Source organism: Aedes aegypti, chromosome 2 (genome assembly GCF_002204515.2).
Source record: "Aedes aegypti strain LVP_AGWG chromosome 2, AaegL5.0 Primary Assembly, whole genome shotgun sequence".
Taxonomy (NCBI): Eukaryota; Metazoa; Arthropoda; class Insecta; order Diptera; family Culicidae; genus Aedes; species Aedes aegypti.
This window is the reverse complement of record NC_035108.1, coordinates 24,762,199-24,784,187: the sequence shown is the minus strand read 5'-3', so window position 1 is coordinate 24,784,187 and position 21,989 is coordinate 24,762,199. Positions and strand designations below refer to the sequence as shown.

The following is a 21,989-nucleotide window of genomic DNA, read 5'->3' as shown; positions in this document are numbered from 1 at the left end:
CTGCATTTTCGTTTTTCCGAAGTTATGTTGAAGGTGATGTGGCGAAAGTGAAGTATTGGAACCCCAAACGCAATTAATTGCTGAGATGGCATCATAATCCAGAAATTCCTGTGGAAATTCTAACAAGAAGTGTTATTGCTCGAATGCAAAAATCGTTTATGGATTTACCTAATAAGGATATATCGTGTGGGATCAAAATCCGAACACCTAAGTAATGAATGTAAACCCTTCCACTTCATATAAAACTCCTTCTGTTTGCATGAAGTGTACGGATTTTGAGCCTGTATGGATTTGGGCCCCTCTGTAATTTCTTTCAGATTAAAAAAGCAATTACTGGAGTTATATTAAACGGACATTCTAAGATACTAAATGAGTGTTAAACTTGCATATAATCACATCTCATACATCCAACCGAGATATTTTCACGGCTCCATAGTTGAATCTAATATAATATCATCAGTTACACCCTCCCCCCTGTTTAACCCACCCCACCTTACATTCTTCTGTGTTCTTTGTTATTCCTCTCATTTTTCTTTGCTCTTTGTTCCATTCTACAAGCATAGGAATCCTCCCCAGCTATTCTTATTCGGGTTCATAGTAATCAATCATTGTAACCTATTCAAGGGCCAAAAATCGCATGCATAAAATATATTTCGTCAAATATCATCTGATGGAGTGGAGATATCGCAATTTTGAGGTGATTTTTTGCCCTTTAGGGTCCTAAATCACCAAAACCAGCTGAAAAGCATACCAAAATTTTTCAGAGTTCACTAAAATGGGAAAACTGCACATACGCTCTTTGCACCACCTCTAAACCTTCACCAAAAATTCTCATTTTGTCACAGGATGTTATTTTGGGACCGATGATCATTTTCCACTTTGTAAATCCTGACTACGAAAGATTTTTGGAAATAAGCCCCACCCTACTAATACAGACTGATGGAGATAAATGGCCCTCCTCATGGAGTCACTTCAGGAATGATTTAATTTGTAGTATTTTCCAAACGATGTCGAAATGGCCGCTACCAGTCTTGAGGATGAACTCATAGATTTTCCTTTAATATCCCGGAGAAAATCAATTATATTTTTCTCTTCTTTTATTTTATTAACGAATAACCGTTTCCATACTACGGAGCATACTCATAGAGAAACTAGATTGCTGGCTCTTAGTTTTTCATGAATTGCGTTCTACTCCATCATCTTTTCTACACAATTTAACATTGTGGAAAAGCTCAAATTTGGAACATGCTTTATAGTGGTAGCTTGCAAACAATGTTCAGTTACCACTTTGATCTACACTAGTACTAATTTCTTCTTCTACTTGGCGTAACGTCCTCACTGGGACAGAGCTTGCTTCTCAGCTTAGTGTTCTTTTGAGCACTTCCACAGTTATTAACTGAGAGCTTTCTTTGCCAAAGCTGCTATTTTCGCATTCATATATCGTGTGGCAGGTACGATACACTAGCACTAACATTATCCTTAAAATAAAGATCTCATTACGAGAACACGACACAAGTCCTTACAGAGGCCTTTTGAACCACTTTACTCTAAAGTAAAGTGCATTAGGTCCGTTGCGCTTGAGTTGTTTGTTTCTGCACTTCCCGCTGGGGCTGTGAAAAATAATAAACATAAAATTTATTCAGTTCTTGTTATTGCACTCATTGCGGCATTCCGCTTGCGCGCAATTCCATATACCCACCTACTCAACTGGGCCTGTCTGTAGTCCGTTAACGCTTTTCAAAGGCCTGAATGATTTGAAAATGGTTCAACGACAGTGCACATCATACTTTTGTGCTGTACAAACACGAATTCTTTCTTCTTGCCGAAATTTTGATATACTGCCGCAGATAATAAGATCATCAGAAAAAAATAAATAAGGCTATCCATGAGGACTTTCCGCGATAGGACTGACAGCTCAAAGTGTGAATGCAACCAGCTGATCGCAGCTGTCTCATGGATTGCCTTATTAAACCATTTATCATCTGTCATCTGTTTTATCATCTATACAAACACGTTCAACGTCATACTTATTATTATTATTATTATTATTATTATTATTATTATTATTATTATTATGGAAGATGGAAGACATTGTATTCTCATGCCAAGTATGACATTGTTTGTACATGGTCCCCAAAAGTTCTGACTCGCGAGAAAAACGATTAAGAATCTTTGGTGAAAATCCTGGGAAACTAACTGTAATAATTGCCACAAGAAACTTCTTTAACCATTAGCAAAACAAATGAAGCAATCCTGAAGGCGATTCTGAATGAATCAGTGGATAGTTTCTCAAATATATCTACAGCCAATCCTGTATATGTACATTAGACTGATGCAAATTTTGAAGTTTTTGCTCCCCTATGCTTAAACGGTGTCAATTATGATGTAAATCATCCTCCCAAAATTTGAAATGATTTGGAAGAAATTTGACTGTGCACACGCCATTTAAAGTTTGTATGGGGATTACTATGGAAAACGCCAACCATTTGTGTTCAGCCCTCTATCTCTTCGTCATAATATTTTATGGAAAAGTGAACACACTCTTCTCATGTAAAATCTTCCCAGCTACAACTTTGCTGAAGACCACATTTTGTTGGGTCGTAAGGAAAATTTGTTATTCTTGATTCCAAAGTCTAAACCATGCTGAGATGATCATTCAATTACTTTCAGAGCAACACTGCTTTTTTGCTGTAGAACATAGTAGCCTGGATTACTTTGATCTATTCTTTCCGCCACGAGCACCACTGTTGCCTGCCGAATAGTTGGTGAAGCTAACTGAAAGCAAACCCACTTTATGATGATGAATAACAATTTTTCCTGACGTCCAATCAAAATGCGGTCTTCGGCAAAGTTGTAGCTGGAAGAATTTCACATGAGAAGAGTGTGTTCACTTTTCCATAAAATATTATGACGAAGAGATAGAGGGCTGAACACAAATGGTTGGCGTTTTCCATAGTAATCCCCATAAAAACTTTAAATGGCGTGTGCACAGTCAAATTTCTTCCAAATCATTTCAAATTTTGGGAGGATGCTTTTTACCATAATTTAAATCCTTTAAGCATAGGGGAGCAAAACTTTCGAAATTTGCATCACTCTAATGTACATCCTGTATATCTTGTACAAATTGCCGTGAGCATTCCTGGAAGTAATTCTTGAGAAATTTCTGGAACATCCATAGACAATTATCAGAAGATTTTTGAAAAAATCTTTGAACAAAGTAATGGGTTCATGTAAAACCAGTCGCATTGTGTCATATACATACAGCAATTTCTGAACGTGCAATCACTCTTGATATAATCTATCAAAGCATTGCTGAATCACTTCACGATTTCCAGAGCAATTCTTTTTGTCAGAGCATTATTTTTGCCAAATTTTTCCAATAAAATTGATTTCAAAAGGATATAAATATAGAAAGACTGGTACTGATAGTTCCTCCCCTTGGTTATGCGACCTTGCCGCGATGGGAGGGCATAATCCATTAGCCCATATGATGGAAACCAAAGGCGTAACCTGTAGTGGTGGTATCACATTTTGGCATTTTTTGCTTAAAGCCGCGTCATAATTCATATGGCATAGACGCAATAATATCTCGGATGTGATCCAACGGACATTCATTGATAGAATTGATGCCCATTTCAAATAATTAATCTATTCGAAGTGGACATTAATACTATTGGTGACGTTCAGTTTGCCTTTTGCTAACCAGAATGATCCGTAGCCACTCTTACTATTAGCTAGCTAGATACATCGTTATCATATACGACGTAGGGAATACTTAGGAACTCTTAGGAAAATGACTAGTAGATTCACTGAGTAGAAATAAGTGGCGACAATCTTATTTTAATATGGTTTTTACATTGCCATAATAAGAAATACCTCTTTTGTAACAGCGGTTCCAGCTTCATTTTCGCAAAATTTACAAGTAGAAAGTAGGCGTTGTGAAGCATTGCATTTGTCACCGAAAAGTGAATCTTGTAGGAGACTGTAATAGAAGCCTAAGGTAACTTTACTCTTCAATATTCACTATAAAAATGACTTTGGAAAGTAAGACGCTGAGATCGATCATTAGGGTACACTTGCTAGTGCCGAAAAATTGTTGAACAGACAAGGAAACTGACTTTTTTCTTTAAGGATATATGAACGTAATGACCAATAAATACTTTTAACAACAAAAATGAAATTAACTAGAACTCATACTAAACAACCTAATTTTGTTAAGACTTGACGACAATTGACATTTAAGACTCTTATCTTACGTAAAACACAGGAGTCATCAGAATTGCACATGAATGACAAATTATTCAGAACCATTTCGACTAGACAGTATTAGTAAAAACACTACTACACTACTATTTCAAACTAATTCTGATGGAGCTGCTGATTTTCACAATGCTTCCTTTTCTCAGAAGCAAGGGAATATGGGTACTTTTCAAAAACTACCACGTCACAATACTAATAAAAAAGCAGTGTTCATGTGGGCGCCATTGCCTAGTCCGTCTGAGTATTGGTCCTGGTAGAGGGGAAACTTGGCAAAAGCCAGACCGAGGGTTCAGCCTTGACAAGTTAAGCTCCAACTGAACACCATAGAAAAAAAAAAGACTGGTACTGATAGTAGGTTTCTTTTTATAGCCTTCGTCTCTATTGTTATGTAAGTCTCTAAAAAGTCTCTACTTTTAATGGAGGGTTTTATTAGGTATCTATTTTAATCAAAATGGTCTCAAAAGTCTCTCTTTTTCTATATTTTGCTTGCATTGAATTCTGACATAAAATGGTACAGGGTCTAAACTGCCCATACTCGCATAACAGTCCCATCTGATTTTTATCACTTTTGAGTTAGCTTCATGACTAGTCTTTATTTTTAGTGCACTTTTCAAAAGCTTCCTTTAAATTGTATATTTGTATGGACAAAATGCGAAAAAAAAAATCATGTGCGTCCCATATTGAAAGTACCCGCATAACAGTCCCATCAGTTGATTACAACAAAATTGAATTAAACTCATTTCTATTATGATTACTGTAATTTTCTACAGTGGTATTCATGTCATAATACAAATTACGGTGATTTTCATAATTTATACTCAAGAAAAATTGAAATTCATAATTGAAAGTTTTCTCAGAATGCCTTCTCTAGCGATAAGTGGTAGATCCTTTAGAAGCTTTCTAACAATAATACACAATATCTTTCCTGAGTCAATGCTTTCGCTGTTCTACTACATTCCTTCTGATAAATCTCCAGTAATCTTCCATTGACAGAGGGGAGGGAAAGGCATTTTGAGCCAGCGCAGAACTGCAAACTTTGCCACTAATAACGTCGACAAGGTTTTCATGGTAAAACTGGGCGTTTTCGTCATGTAATGCCGAAAAACAAGTAGATTCCGGACGCACAGCAGATTTTTTTTTCCTTTCTTTATTAACGAGATTTTTAGCCCTGGGCTAGTTCATCTCGTGACCAACGGCTTTACTTCCCTTCCGAAGGAAGTCGTCACTGAAATTTTTAAGTGACTATCTCGGGGATGGGATTCGATCCCAGGTCCTCGGCGTGAGAGGCGTGTGTTCTAACCACTACACCAGGTCCGTCCCCACAGCAGAATTATCCAAATCAATGAATCCGCTATCAGCTTGCAGACATAACGTTGCTTGACTTTTACCTTTATATAGGGGGACATCCCCCAGTACCGGACACTTAAGCCAATAAATTCATAATTCGAAAAATATTGAGTTTATGGGCTCGTGTTACTTATCTATATAAATAAAAATGGAGTGGTGTTTGTATGTCACGAAATGACTCAAGAATGCGTCAACGGATAGACGCAAGTTTTTCACTGTTGCCCTCCACAAGGGATGCGACGTGTTCGTGCGAGGAAAAAGTTCAGAAAAATCTCCGGAATAATGGAGAAAACGGGAGAGGACTAAGGTATCATTTTGTATAGGGAATTTCTTGACGTTTTCCAAAAGCCTACTTGATGGCAAGACGAAGTTTGCCGGGACCACTAGTTTATGATAAATATTATCATTTTTATAGTGTACAAAAATGAATTTGAAAATATAAATATGAATTTTCACATTGCATTTGGATGATGTATTTTAGTACCAAATTGATCGATCTTGAAAGGTGGCACTCAATACCGGACACGATCTGGAAATGCTTCGAAATCTGTAAATTTGTACATCATTGAATGTGTACACTATAGGAATAGTTAATAATTACCAATTCAAAGCATTTGCAACATTTACAAGAATAATTTGAGTTTTTCTTAGTTTGCAAGAGCTTATCAAAAACCACTTTCATATATGATGGAAAATGGCACATTTTACGATGTTGTTCTGAATGTTCATTCTTCTTAATTTTATTGCCTGTTCAATACCATGATCGGCGGAACCCATGAAAAATGAAAGTATTTTGAGACACTGATGCAATAATTACAAAGATATCATATAACAAATCAAGCTGTTCGAAACTGAAGGACAGGAGGTGCTTAACCAAAATTGCAATTTGTCCATACCGTTTTGATTCATATTACGGACACTTAAGGCCTCAGTGAAGTGTTACCCATCGAAAAGCATATAAAATAAATCAGTTTGAATGATTCCTCCACGTAATCGAGCCTTGAAAATCCTTAGCTTTCGAATAGTGGGTGAAGATTTTGATTCCGCAACATGAGTAATTTTAAATAAATGAAAATGTGTAGACTTCCCATGATTCTTATTCCGGACGCTTCATTGCTTTTGACTTGATTTCCGGACACTTTGATTCCAATTCCGGACAGCTCATGAAAATCATAAATAGAGAAGTCAAATGGTCGATTCAAATCGGAAAACCACTTAACAGACGTCTAAGACAGTTGGGCATTGTAAATTTTCCTAGATATTTATGAAAAGTGTTTATTAAAACAAGCTTCGAAGGTGCGAACTTTTGAACGGCAAAAATTGAAACATTTCGCGTGAAATGTTTCCCATACAAAGAAGAGTGTCCGGAATTAAAAGCTGTCCGTAATATAAATTAAAACGGTATTTAGGGTAGATGTACCAATAGTGGAGGTACAAAGCACAATAGAACTTCATTTAATCGCCTAAATTCAAGAAGTGCAATCAATGTACACGTTAATGTTTTAACTGGAAGTAAAGACCATTGACTTAATGAGAAAAATGATTTCATCGCAGTAATCCGCGGCATGTCAGTGAAAAATAATACCTCCACTATTGGTACGCTGTTCCTTTAGTTGCGGTATTTTTAATTTGTGTTCCTATAGTTGCGGTATCCGTTCATTTCTTATGGGATCCTCCACTATAGGAACACTTTACCGCAACTATTGGTATAAGTAAAAACAGTTTTAGTAATTTTTAGTGTTATTTCATCAGTTTTGAAGCAATTTGAACGCTCTTTTCAACTATTCCGCGTATCAACAAGCCAATACGTCGATTGGCAGTGTCGGTTCTGTGGCTAATGTAATAAAATCAGTGAAAACGGCACTACCGCAACTATAGGAACACCCACAACTAAGGGAACACTTACCCTAGTTCAATTATGGTACAAAATACCTTCATACTATCAAATTAGGATTATGATCGATCATGTTTGCGGGATCCAAAGTATTTTTTCATATTCAAAGTAATTACTAAATAGGCTCAAAATTAAGAAGATACGTCAATTTTTCAAAGATTTTCAAACTTTTCTACTTTTTTAAAAAGCACGCATATTTCAAGGATGTGTTATTCTACGCAAACATTAGTCTACATAAAAGCTTTCTTTTCTACTAATACACCATCTTGATTGGACCATGATTTCTCAATGTTTCGACTTTGTCCGGTATTGGGTGCTGTCCGGCACTGGGGGATCTCCCCCTAATTCAAGTCCAACATCGATTTCCAACTGTCATGCTGCAGGTGGTTGCATTAAACTTTTGGTTTTGACCGGTGCAACAGTCAGACCATCTCCAAGTAGTTCTACATCACTATCACTGTCATCACAATTTAATTTTATAACATTGCTAGAAATTACTGCACTTAAAAGATGCTGATATTAACAACTGCAATAGAAAATGCACTTTGGAATCTTGCTTGGAATACATCGAAAACATGAAAATAAATATATCAAGGTGCACGATAACATAGTAAGCGACTCCCAAGTAATGGGACTGGTATGCGGGTATATTTGCGTTAGGCGAGAGAAATATTTGGATAACGAGTCCCATATGCTAGTATCATGGATTTGGATATAACAAACTATCGCTTTAACTTTATTTTAGTAGTTAAAGATTTGTGTATACTTCCATCATAATGTGTTGAGAAATACTATCAGAATTCACTACTACCAACAGAGACGAAACGAAAAATTTTACAATTATGTTTAGACAAATCTCAACATGATGATTTTCCTAACGGAACTGTATTGCGAGTATGGGCAGTATTCGAGACCGACAATTGTCACTTCACGCCAGTCGAAGAATAAACCCAATTATCTCAATGCCTACTTTTCCCATATGGGACAGTTATGCCTTTATGGGCAGTAAAGTAACTTTCAGAGACTATAACGGGTTCAAGAGACTTTTGAAGAATTTCATCTCAGATTCTCCGAGCAAAGGTTTCAGGCATCATCATAGTGATTTTATTTAGAATACTTTCCACTGGGATCTCTCTAGTAATTCTTCTAAAGTTCGATTTTTCAAAAGATGCTTAGAAGAATTTCATCAAAGTTTGCTCCAGAAAATCCTTGAGAACTCCAAAGCTTCTACCTCCATTAATTTTTCAGGTATTACTTAGATTTTTATTTGCCTAAACTATCCCAGAACCTCCTAAGGATATTTTTCCACTAATTGAACGATTCTCGAATTCTCCAGTTGTTACTCTAGGAGATCTTCCAAAGATTTCTACAGAACTTCTTCCGAGGAAATCCAAAGAGGGTAATTCCAGAGTGTTTATAAAAAAATAGCCTAAGGGTTTCTTTTTAAGAAACCCTGCAAAAATTCCAGCATTTCATCCAAGCATTACTCCAGCAGTTCTACCAAATATTGCTTAAAAAGTTTTTTTTTTAAATCCTATGAAATCTTCAAAAGTTTATTCAAGTTGTCACACCAGTTCATACTACACATTATTTTCCAATAATTCCTAATTCCGCGAACTTCTATAGAGCTTCTGTCTAATGTTTTTCGAGATGTTTTTTAGAAAATCCTTTGGAAAACTTTTCCGAAGTTCAATTGATTTTTGTTTTATTGTCTTAGCAAATTATCTAGGAAATCTTCTTATACTTCTGCAAGAATCCAGGAGTTATTTTAGAGTTAAGTTCATTAAGGGTGACTTTGAAACATACCCAAATTTTATCAGAGTTTGCTCTAGGATTTTTTTAAATACCTCACCGATTTATTTTTTAGAAAAAAAAATCATTGGTATTTTTCTGGATACATTACTGAAAAAAAAATCAACGCTTTCTTTAAAAATCTCAATGAATTACTGGAGGTTTTTATGTAGACATTTTAGAAGGAATATTTAGATTGTTTAAGGTATCTTTAGAGAAATCCTTAGTGGAAATTTCATATAAATCATGAAAGACAATTTCAAACGTAATCTCTAGAAATTTCTTGAGAAGTTATTGATTATTGGAGCGCATATCCCAGAGATATTTATGTATGAATCATTGATTAAAATCTTGAAGAAGTTGTGACCTTCTTGAAAAATTTCTCGACGATTTTTGCAGAAATTCAGAGTACATTAATACTTGTCGTAATATAACAAGCAATTCTAAAAATAAAATCTTAGATTTCAGATAAATATCTGCTCTGATGCTATAAACAGTCAAACTCTTATCTTATGGCTCCTATTAGATTTCGTTTTGTTTTTTTAATTCCTATCTCTTTTCAGCCTCTTTTAGATTCCTTTAAGGTCTCTTCTTTCTGGCAAGTGGTCTTCAATTTCTTATTTTTAAGGCACTCACTCGCCATAAACCCGACGTAAAGATTTCTTACTTTTGTGGCTTGAAAATGAGGGGTTAGAGAAGTAAAGGGGTGTCAGTGACAAAATCCTAGTTTTGTGATAATTTACTTTGACATTTTTTTCAGCAATTTTTCAATCTATGCAAATTGTATGGGAGTGAATAAAACAAGCCAGTCCTCTATGAAATTATATTATTTTTTCTGTTGAGCAAAAAGTCATCTGAAAATATCATTAGAACGCTTGGAAACAGTAGAATTTCCTCAACTCAACTCAAAACCGACCCAAATGTCACTCAAACCGCTTTGCATAGGGGCCATCAAATGAAGTAACTTTCAATGTCCAACTCAGGGTTAATGTTATTCTTAGCTGCACAGCGCACAAAAAAAAATGCCAACGTTCGTCCTACCCATGGTTTCGAACTGGACGCGCCTCTGATCTCATTTGAATGTAATTCAATTATTCTAAAATCCTGTTAGGAAATCTGTAATAATTGCGCTCAGGATTTAATTAAAACTTTGATCAAGTTTCTACGAAAATTTGACTCGAGGTTCCATAAGAACATTGTCTATTAATACCAGAGAATACTGTTCAAAATTCTGTCAACTTCTGTAAACCTTGAATGTTTGAAGTCTGCCGTTCGTTTGAAAGAAATTTTCACAGGTTACGTGCGTAAACTGATTTACAAATAATTTTTATGGAGAACTTTTCTAATCGATTAATGCAGATTGATCGATTTTTTTCAATAATTTTCATTGAAACAAAACTTTAACACCTTGCTTGTTTCAACACATATTTTGTTATAATCGGTTCAGATATTGTATCAACTTATCTTATTTATGTATATGATATTTTTCCCGGATCTGTGGCTTAAGAAGCGTTCTTACTAAATATATATCTCTAAAAATTTAACCAAACGTATCGCGCATTTTGGTGCCTTCTAACCAACCTAACAAAAACTTTCAAAGCTTAGTGAATACTAAATTTATGAAAGGATGTAGAAATAAAGTTACCGTTTTGATTCATATTACGGACAGCTTCAAATTCCGGACACTCTACTTTGTATGGGAAACATTTCACGCGAAATGTTTCAATTTTTGCTGTTCAAAAGTTCTCATTTTCAAGGCTCGTTTTAGTAAACTTTTTCCATAAATATCTTTGAAAATTTATAATGCCCAACTACCTTGGATGTCTCTTTGGTGGTTTAACGATTTCGATTGATGATTTGACTGTTCCATTAATGATTATCATGAGCTGTCCGGAATTCGATTCAAAGTGTCCGGAATATGAGGCAAAAGTGAGGGAGCGTCCGGAATAAGAATCATGAAAAGGCCACACATTTTGATTTATTTAAAATTATTGAAGTTGCGGAAGCGTATTCTTCACCCACCGTTCGAAAGTAAAGGGCTTCCGACGCTCGATAGCGCTAAGGAATCATACAGAATGATTTATTTTGTATGCTCTATGCTGGGTTATATTTCCCTGAGTCCTTAAGTGTCCGTAATATGAATCAAAATGGTACATATTTCTCAGGAGCACATAAATGTACTAACGAGCCTCCAACCAAACCGTCTCTCAGCTCATCGGAATCCTAGTCTGCTGCGCTAGACGGAGGCTCACGAAAATTTTAAAAGCGCGCGCTAGGTGATGTGCTCCCGGGGAGACTCGTCTCATGCGCTGTTCGGCGCTACGGCTCGCCAACGGTATCCAAGTTGTGAAACAACTGCTTAGTAACGAAGAGCCTCTACAAATATTTTCGCTTCATTATACAGGTGTCTAGATGGTCTACATGATATGGTCGAAGACTCGCGATCCAAGAGTTACAATTTCGATCCCCGTTGAAAACTTTTGTAATCAATTCAATTATTGCGCTGAATTTTAAACAGCACATGTGACGCAGCACATGAGACCGCAGTGAGACACATCTCTAAAAAAAATGAGGCGCACCGAAAAAAGTCTCACAATGTACAGCGCTCCCGTGCGCTTGCAAGCAATGAGGCTCCTGCACCTAAGGCTACAGCACGTGCACAGTAACTCTATGTAGAAATTTGCCTAAAATCGTAACCAATCTAAGTTAAAAATAGTTTCCTCCAATTTTTTCCTCATTTTACTAAAATTCATCCATGTTTTCCATATGTATATAAATATATATTTTTTTTGATAATTTGCCATCAAACCAAAATAACATTATTTCCTAGTGGAAAAAAACAAATTTCTTTGGATTGTTTAAGTTTTATCGTCGGAAACTACATATTTACTATTTAGCTGAAGTTTATATAGCACCTTGTTGAAACTTAGAGTTGGATAGTGCCTATATTATTTTAATAAATGCAAAAATATTATTGTTATAAATTGATTTTTTTATATATTGTTGTTAAGACCAATCTGTAAATATGAGTAACTGATACTGAAAAAGTCTACAAGTGGTAGTCAAAACACGCGTATCTGTCAAATGAAAATGCTATTAGAGTGGAATTAAATGGTAAAATACTCAATCTTCTTTTAGATTCTCTCTGGATTATGTTCAATTCAATTGGTAATTATTTAGAATTTGATAACAATGCTTATGAAACAAAACCAATTCAAAACATCCTAAAATATATCACTCCATCCAACATGTACCACTCCAAACTCGTCGATGCAACGCACAGCCGTAAGACCGCCTGTGTCTGTTAGTATAGTACAGGATAAATAAGCTCACAACGGGGTGCACCACTGCAATGGCCCCAACAAACGGACCAACAATCGCAAACAAATAGCACCGTGTAAAAGTAAATATTTGATCTAATCGTTTTCGTTCGGTTTGTTTTCCAATTTTCTCGCAGGTGCGATACTGCCATTCACTGACCGATGAAGAGCGCAAAGAGCTGAAACTCTTCTCGGCCCAAAGGAAGCGGGAGGCCCTCGGCAGGGGAACCGTGAAGCAGCTCGCCACGAATCAGATTTGCGACGGGGTACGTATCGGAGAGTGTACTCGTGCCACAGACAAGCAGACGTAACACATAGATTTTTTTTCATTTAGCGCCCATTTTTCACCATAAAAATCTGGTGGTCATGTTTTACATAAAAAATCTGTATAAATTCCAGCGTATAACTTAGTGAGTGTGACGTCTGTTTGTCTGTGCTTATGCTTTGATGGGTTTGAATTAAATAATGTCTGCTTCTCATTCCTCCGCAGTGTGGCGAATGCATTTCTTCCGGTGACATGGGAGTGTACGCGTCTCGGTTCGATCCGGGAACGTGCTGGCACCCGGCCTGTTTCGTGTGCAGCGTCTGCAAGGAACTGCTGGTGGATTTGATCTATTTCCATCGAGAGGCCCGGCTATACTGCGGAAGACACCATGCGGAGACCCTGAAGCCACGCTGCTCGGCATGTGATGAGGTATGTGCATGGGAAAAACTATATGTCAATCAGGTTTAGATTATGCGCTCTAATTTAGTAGGTATACATAATCAGTCTAGGGCATGCATAATTGATATGGAAAAAGGTTTTTGTGACTATGAAAAAAACGCTTCATAGAAAACCTAAAACAAATGGTACAGAAAAACTTTGGAAAGCTGCTTGAGGGGACCATCATACTTAATACGAAATTTCAAGTTTATTATGGTTCCATGAGTCGATATCGAGTCATGGAGGTTTCACTGTTAATATATCAATAAGAAAATAGAGAATATAATTGTTTAAAAAAAATATTGTTGGGTCTACTCATCGTGGTTTTCCGCTGTTTAATGGGTACATTAAATATGCTGCCTAATTGATATTATCTATGCTAAACGTATCAATCTTTTATGCGCAGATCATACTCGCGGACGAATGCACGGAAGCCGAGGGACGAGCGTGGCATATCAAGCATTTCGCCTGTTTCGAGTGCGACAAGCAGCTGGGTGGTCAACGGTAAGTCCCAGAGGAAGACGATGGCGAGAAGAATGCATTTTTACAACCAATTATCGTTCCATTTGCTCTGTTGCTCCTTCCAGGTACATAATGCGCGACGGAAAGCCGTACTGCTTGCACTGTTTCGACGCTATGTTTGCCGAGTACTGTGACTTCTGCAGCGAACCAATCGGCGTAGATCAGGGTCAAATGAGCCACGATGGTCAGCATTGGCACGCGACAGACAGTTGTTTCGCCTGCAGTACCTGTCGATGTTCGCTGCTTGGACGGCCATTCTTGCCACGAAGGGGTGAGATTTATTGCTCGATAGCTTGCAGCAAAGGTGAGCCACCTACGCCTTCCGATGGATCAGTGCCAACCGTTTTGCCCTCACGAACACGCCTTCGGGCACCCGGTCAACGTAACTTCGATGACCCTTCGGCGGAATACGTACCTAATTTGCCAAAGTCACCCGAACCGCTGCAGAGTCCCATCAGTGAACGAAGCACTCCTCACTCCAGCCCTGCCAAACACTCGCACACGGAGATGTCCACCAACATTTCCAGTCCCGTCCCCACGGAATTCAACGATCAAACATATTCCGTCTCCGCTGACAACGATGTACAAACTTACACCGGCAGTGGCGCTACCTCACCCATATCCTCCAGAACTCTGCCCTGCACGGAACCCAGTGATCAAACTGACCACCAGCATCAATCCCTTCCTCCACTGCTTCCTAACCATCGTCGAATCCCTCAGTGTTCCCCTGAACTGGATCGACTCCTGCACAAAGATCGAAGTCGACAACCGCTGGACCTCACCGACCTCAGCCTGAGCCTGGACAATTGGCAGGCGGATCACAACTCGACCGTTATCCCAGGACCCAGTATAGCCAAAACCAACCCAGCTCTTACCTCTTCCATGCCGGAGTTGAGTCAATCGCTTCAACAACAGCAGCAGCAACAACAGCAACCACAATCACTACTAGCTTACGATGATATTAGCCCGTTGGACAAAGCAAGTGCAATAACCGATCCCGATGACGCCATCCAGAACGCGTCGGACGATGCGTCGCATTCCATAGTGGAGCTGCCGACGCCGCCACCGATAGGTAAGATTGCAACTTTTAAGTTTTAAATTTTAGCCGATCACACAGGGGGACCCTTATGGCATGCCCAGATGGGTTGATGTTCTCAAATCCTTCTCCACGATGAGCTTCCACGAAACCGAAGACCTCCTCTAGGTTCTCAGATTCTTTTCCGCAAAACTTTGTCTTTACCTGCAAAGGTTTTAGTTGTTTTGCCTGGATGTGTTTCTAGATTCCCTCCACTATGTTTTCATAGAAGCTCCAAAATAAACTTTGGTGAATTTACAGATAACTCGATATTGAAGGGAGCATCGAGTTAGGCAGGTATCGAGTTATAGGACACAATATCAGTGCAAAAGCAGTTTAAGGCGAAGTAGGCCGTCATTGGAATTTGTACGCGTCGTTGATGATTGTTGCCAATTCATCTCACGATTTCGAATCAAAGAAAATCAGTTGGTTTTGCACTGACACAGCTGAAAAAGTATCAGCATACTTAATGCATGTTAGCGCGTATAGTGATACTTTGTAAGATCAATATAAACTATCAAGACTGAGTTTTATCACTTTGAAATGCAAGCTGAAAAGTCGTCATTGTTGCCAAAACGAATGACGGGCTACTTAGCCTTAAGGAATCATCGAGGTAGCCATGAAAGCCAACTTTTATTATGGTTCTCTAACTATCAAGATATGAAATACTGAGTTAGGTAGAGTCGACTGTGGATTCTAGAGAAGGTTTTCTGAGAAGTTTCTATGAACAAATTAAAGATTAACTTTCTTGTTCTTCTGAAAAGATTTCAGTCTTCCAATCCAATTTTTTGAGAATATTCTAGACTTTAGAGGAGCAGTTCTTGCACTCGAAAATCCTTTTTAGCTTTGTATATTCCAACTTTTTTGAGAATATTTTGGACTATAGAGATGTTCCGGGACAGCACCTTTCAGCCCAAACATTCCTTTTAGAGAAGCTTTGAAAAGGTTCACGGAGGTGATCCAGTAAGCTCAAGAGAAGTACCAAATTATCCTCAGAAAATAAAAAAGTTATTTTGATGAACTTTAAAACTCTCAAAGGGAAGCTCTATGAAGATTCCTTATAAGCTTCAAAATAGTTTCAAATACAAGAGATCCGGAGAATCTTCCTAAAATGCCGCTGCGAAGATTTCAGAATAGTCTTCCAAGAAATAAATTCCATAAAAGTTCCAGTAAGTAGTTGGGAACCATTGAATATTGCGTTCCGGATTTAGAAACCTTTGGTATTTATTTGCTTTACCATATTTTCGTAATGCCAGATTATGTGAAAACTACATATGAACTCGATCTAATTCGATAATGGTGAAGTATGGTACAACTTTCCGGACTGAACCAGTCTTCAAGATTGAGTTAAGAGGAAAATAATCATCATCGTTTTACAAATTTTCGAAACCAGTTTTTTTTTGCTCAAATTTTAAGCAATGTTCATGAAAATTTATCATAGCATTACACTTGCTATTTGTAAGGCAATGTTTTTATGAGAATTTCTTAAAATCTGAATGAAAAAAATTGGTTTTTCATTTTTGATGATTGAATGATGGATTCTTGAGCTTAATAACCTTGAGCCATAAGGGCTTTAATTATAAATGCCAACTAGTTACAACATTCCATACTAATCAGGTATGCCATTCATTGCTCTTAGCATAACTAGCAACTTTACTGAGAACCAGCCCTGTCGTCGTAAAATTTGAGCTTCTTAGTCATTCCCTTTTGAGGGGGGCGTTGCTATAGCCCAGAGGGCGGTTGTACTCCCATGCGTTAATGAGGGAGTGTCACACGAAAATTGTATCAAATTAATATATATTCCAAACACATGAGAACTAATATGCATTTTCACGTGTTTAGTTTGTGTTCAATGCTCATTCCAGTTCAAATGTGAAACGGAGAAACACCTGTAAATTTAAAAAAATATATGGATTATGTCGAGCCCTCTAGATACATCGGAATATCTTCAAAACCAGGGACAAATGATCAAAATCAACTGTGGCTTACGTGGAATTGCCGAACAGATTTACCTGTAGTTCTTATGGGAAAGGCTGCTGAAAAAACGAGGATGCCGACAATACCCAAGTAACCACAAGCATTATAACATTGCACGTATTCTACTGCATATCAACACCATTGATGCAACATTGCTTTTATTCAACAAATTTCAAGAGCTGTCATGCAATGAAGCATTAACCCTACATTACAAATGTATCAATGCACTAACATCACTCTATAAATTGTACTGCTGCATTAATATTACTTTATAAGTTGCTTCATTGCTTTATCGTTCTTTTTGCATTAATTTAACTGTAAAAGGGCCCTTTTCCACTTTTAAACTACTTTAATGGTAGGCTTACGGCAATGAAGCTGCATTATATATGCAATTATATAATGCTCCATGGTTACTTGGGTAGTCACAATTACATGAGATATTTGAAGTATTGTAAAAACGTTTCTTAAAAGTTTTCAACAAGCCTGCCTGTGTGATCCAAAACAGGATTGAGCAGTACATAAACGTAACAAACATTTAGTTTGTCTGCGTATGTCCGAGAAAATTACAAATAAATCACGGCATTGGCTTAGAATGCTGAAAATGCGTAAATTCCCTTATATTATCTATCTATATAAATAAAAATGGAGTGGTGTTTGTATGTCACGAAATGGCTTCTGAACGGGTCAACTGATTTGAATGATTATTTTTCCGTTTTGTTCGTCAAGTGTTCCGACGTGTTTGTGTGTATAAAAATCCCAGGATATTCACCGGGAAAGTCGAAAAAACAAGCGTGAACGGAACTGTTATTTTGTATGGGACGATCCATAGCATTTTTCAACAGCCTACTTGATGGCAAGACGAAGTTTGCCGGGACTACTAGTTTTATATAAAAATAGAATCGAAAAATTAAGTTCACGAACAAATACTCAAGTTTTCTTAAAGCGAGACATCTAGAAAGTTTGTACCTTATTTTTGGATTAAACAAGAGGTTCGAACTTCAGCCAAATATATCGCTTAATTTTAAAATGAAATGTCGCGCTTGAAGTGATATCAAAGTACAACAAATTTGACAATTGCCCTGGATTTCAAAATATTACGCTATAGTTTATAATAGTAGTTTGGCGTTGGATCAATTAGTGGATTTTAGACTTGTTAATTATTCATTACAGCAGGTTTTCAAACTCATTTCAGCAAATACCGTTTTTGATACGTACTTGATAATGAATTTTCGTCACTATCACATGAAAACTATTTGCCCAAAATGAACAAGAATACGAACTTCTTGTCTTTAGAACATATTAGCTTAGCTTAGCTTAGCTTAGCTTAGACTGACTACACATATCAATGGTTGCTATTCCGTGATTGACCGAAGTCAATGAAAAAGCACAAAGAATCAACTAGAAGTTCGGCTGGGATTGGCCATAATCTTCTTCAATGTGCATAATTCAGTGCCTCTATTTATACAGGGTCAATAACGGCGCCGGCCACGTCGGTGGGATTGGGGGAAGGAATGTTAGTGTGTAACCTTTGCTATTTGGAGACCGTGTTTGCCTCTGCATCTCCACAAAGGTTACTGGGAAGGATGTTTGTTAATGGGGAGGATCGTTGGGTCAAAGGATTCACTTTGATAAGTGATTAGACCATGATAAATAGTTTTTTGTTAAATATAAATATGCTTTTATGAAAATATAATATTTTCATTTGATATGAACAATTTCTATGTAAAGGAAAATTATGCCGACACTTGAGGTGACGAACCATTCAAAGTTTGTTGAACAAATATCTAAATGTAACATTACTACAGCTGTCAGGATGAAAGCATGTGTTATTATATTTTACTTATTTGAAAAGAAACAAAAACTCGATTGCCTGGAACATCATAGAACACTCTTATTCTTATGCCGACACTTACAGTGGCGAACCATCCAAAGTTTGTTGAATAAAGTGAACCTTTCGCAAGTCTACACTTGTAGTGTCGAACCATTCAAAGTTTTTTTTTTATAATTACAAAAAAAAAGATAAAAAGAAAGGGGTGTTTTGAAAACAAAAAAATGTTAAACATAAATAATTCATGAATTAGAGTTTATGTCGACACTCACAGTGACGAACCATTCATAGTTTGTTGAAAAATCATAGTTACGTCCTACCGTTGTATCGATTAAATGTGCAGTCATACATATTTTATAGATTAGAAATAGTAGCATGAAACGAGCTCACCAATTGATCCGTCATCCTTGACTGAGCAGCAACAATCCACATTCAGCTTAACTCGTTTGCTCGGCTATATAAAAGCACTCAGAGAAAATAGACGCACGACCCGAGAGGGAAAACAACTGACGACTGCTCGGGCTTTCTTGACGCACTGCCAAGGAGCAATCGTCAAGGTCGAAGATCAAACAGAACTAACCGATCGCGGAACTTTTTCACTTCACTCGACCGACGCGCGACATGTTTGATCCTGCCCTCGTCACTCGCTCCCGCAGAAGCAAGCGTCAAGGTCGAAAGATCAAACAGAACTCTACGAACAGATTGTCTTTAGGTAGGGAAAGTGTACCAGTTTTGGCCATAGTGGTTCCCTATTTGGCCATATGTAAAATTTCGATGACTTTTAAATTTTTAATCTTTTTGAAGGTTTTAACATCAATATATATCCTATATCTTACTGCTAAAACACTCAAAACTTTTCAAAATGTGGAGACATTCAAGTTATCACGTATGGCGAAATAGGGAACCATTATGGCCATAACTGGTACACCTACCCTACATTATTTTTTTTTGCTTAAAAATTTCATGTATCTCATCAAACTTCAAGAGTTACTTGAGATGATTCTGAGTTACTGAGACAATATAAAATTACTCCAGTGCGTTAATACAGCTCGGATTAATTTCGATTGTTGTCATAGAGGGCGTTAAGATGCAGCTAATCTAAAATTTACTCAGGGATTTATACAGCTTGACAATTTTTAATCATACCACACAGAGCGTTGATATATGCATATGCATATGATCTACATGGAATTAGGTCAAAATACTTCAGAGCGTTGATAAAGTTTGAAATATTTAATTGATGCCCTACAGGGCAACGAGATGCACCCGATCTACATATAATAAAGTCAAATTACTCCAGAACGTTGACACTGCTTTGAATTTTCAGCTTATGTCCTCAGGTCTGACCTAAATGAGACATGATCAAACTTCATGACTTTAATGAAGCTTAACAATTTTGATTGATGCCATAAAGGGCGTTAATATGCAGCTGATCTATGTAGGGTAAGGTCACATAAATCCAGTGCCTTCATACAGCTTGAAATTTCCAAATGATACAGAGTGTTAAGATGCAAATGATCTACATAAGACAATGTCAGATCAATGTCAGATTTCTCTAATGTGTTTTAGAAGCATGTATTTTACAATTGATATCCTTCAGGGCGTTGAGATGCACCTTCTTGAATTAAGCTCAAATTACTCCAGGGCGTCGATACAGCTTGGAATTTTTAATTGATGCAGTGTGTTGAAGCAGCATGAAAAATTTTGATTGGTTTTCCAAAGGGGTTTTTAGATCCTACAGATCTTGCAAATAAATAGGTGAGATAAAGTCAAATTACTCAAGGGCGTTGATGTAGCTTACCAATTTTAATTGATGTTGGACCAATTTCACTTTGATACAGGACGTTCAAATATACCTGATTTATTTGGAATACTGTCAAATTTCTCCTGGGTGTTGATACATCCTGTAATTTACAATTGAAGTTCTACAGTGCGTTAAGATGCACTAAATCGACAAAGGATAAGGAAAAATTACTCCAGGGCGTTGATACAGCTTGACAATCTCGATTGATGTTATACATGGCTATGAGGTGCGCATGATCTACATAGGATAAAGTCAAATAACCGTAGGGGTTAGATACAGCAAGAAAAATTCGATTGATTTGCAATAGGGCGTAAAAATGCTTCAGATCTCGCCAAGACCTTTGTGGACTCTTACTTCAGGGCGTTGATACAGCTTGGAATTATCAAAATAAGCCCTAAAGGGCGGTCACAGGCACCTGATCTACATGGAAAAATGTCAAATTAATCCAGAACGTTGATCCAGCATAAAGTTTACAATAAATGTCCTACAGGGCGTTAAGTTGTATCTGATATACATGAAATAAGCTCAAATTACACCAACGCCCTGGAGCACGTAGGTTTGGATTTATTTTCTACAGAGCGTTCAGATGCTATAGATCTCGCAAAGAGCTGTGTAGAATAGAGCCAGGGCGTTAATAAAGATAGGAATTTACAATTGATATCCTACAGAGCGTGAAGATGCACCAGATTTACATGGAATAAGGTCAAATTACTCCATGACGTTAATACAGCATGAAAATTTCGATTGATTTTCTACAGGGCGTTGAGATGTTCCAGATCTCGCAAAGATCTATGTGGAATAACGTCAAGCTACTCCAGGGCGTCGACACAGATGGATGGATTTATTTCATACAGGGAGTTAAGATGGATCTGATTTACGTGAAACAATATCAAATTACTGCACGGCGTTGATAAAACTTGGAATTTTCAATTGTTGTCCTACAGAGCGTTGAGATGAACCTGATCTACATAGGGCAAAGTCAAAATACTCCAGGGCGTTTATACAGCTCGGAAATTTAGATCGATTTTTTACAAGGCGTAAAGATGCTCCAGATCTCGCAAATTAGTCTAGGGCGTTAAAACAATTTGAAAATTTCGATTGATGTCCTACAGAGCGTCAAGATGCACCTGATATATATAATAAGGTCAAATAACTACAGGGCGTTGATACAGAGACATTTCAATTGATTTTCTACAGGGCAAAAAGATGCTCCCGATTCGTGTATAATAACGTCAAACTATTCCAGGGCGTTGATACAGCTTGATCGACTGATGTCATACAGGGCGTTAAGTTGCACTTGATCTACATAGAACAAAGTTAAAATAGTCCAGGGCGTTGATACAACTAGGAATTGATGTTTTCAGACCGTTAAGATGCACCTGATCTACATAGTTCAAACTATTCCAGGGCGTTAATATAGCTTGTAATTATTTAATGATATCCTACAGGGCGTTAAAGGTCACTGATC

At 37.3% G+C, this 21,989-nt stretch overlaps 1 protein-coding gene across 4 annotated transcripts in view; it reads left to right on the top strand.

Annotated features, from left to right (window-relative positions):
* The window catches only part of LOC5568475 (protein prickle), a 341,497-nt gene that overhangs the window by 308,569 nt on the left and 10,939 nt on the right, over positions 1 to 21,989 (top strand). For all 4 annotated transcript variants that reach the window (XM_021840294.1, XM_021840295.1, XM_021840293.1 and 1 more), the window contains 4 exons: positions 12,750 to 12,878; positions 13,103 to 13,306; positions 13,722 to 13,819; positions 13,903 to 14,909. In XM_021840294.1, coding sequence (XP_021695986.1) covers positions 12,750 to 12,878; positions 13,103 to 13,306; positions 13,722 to 13,819; positions 13,903 to 14,909 — 1,438 coding nt within the window. The remainder of the gene's footprint in view (positions 1 to 12,749; positions 12,879 to 13,102; positions 13,307 to 13,721; positions 13,820 to 13,902; positions 14,910 to 21,989) is intronic.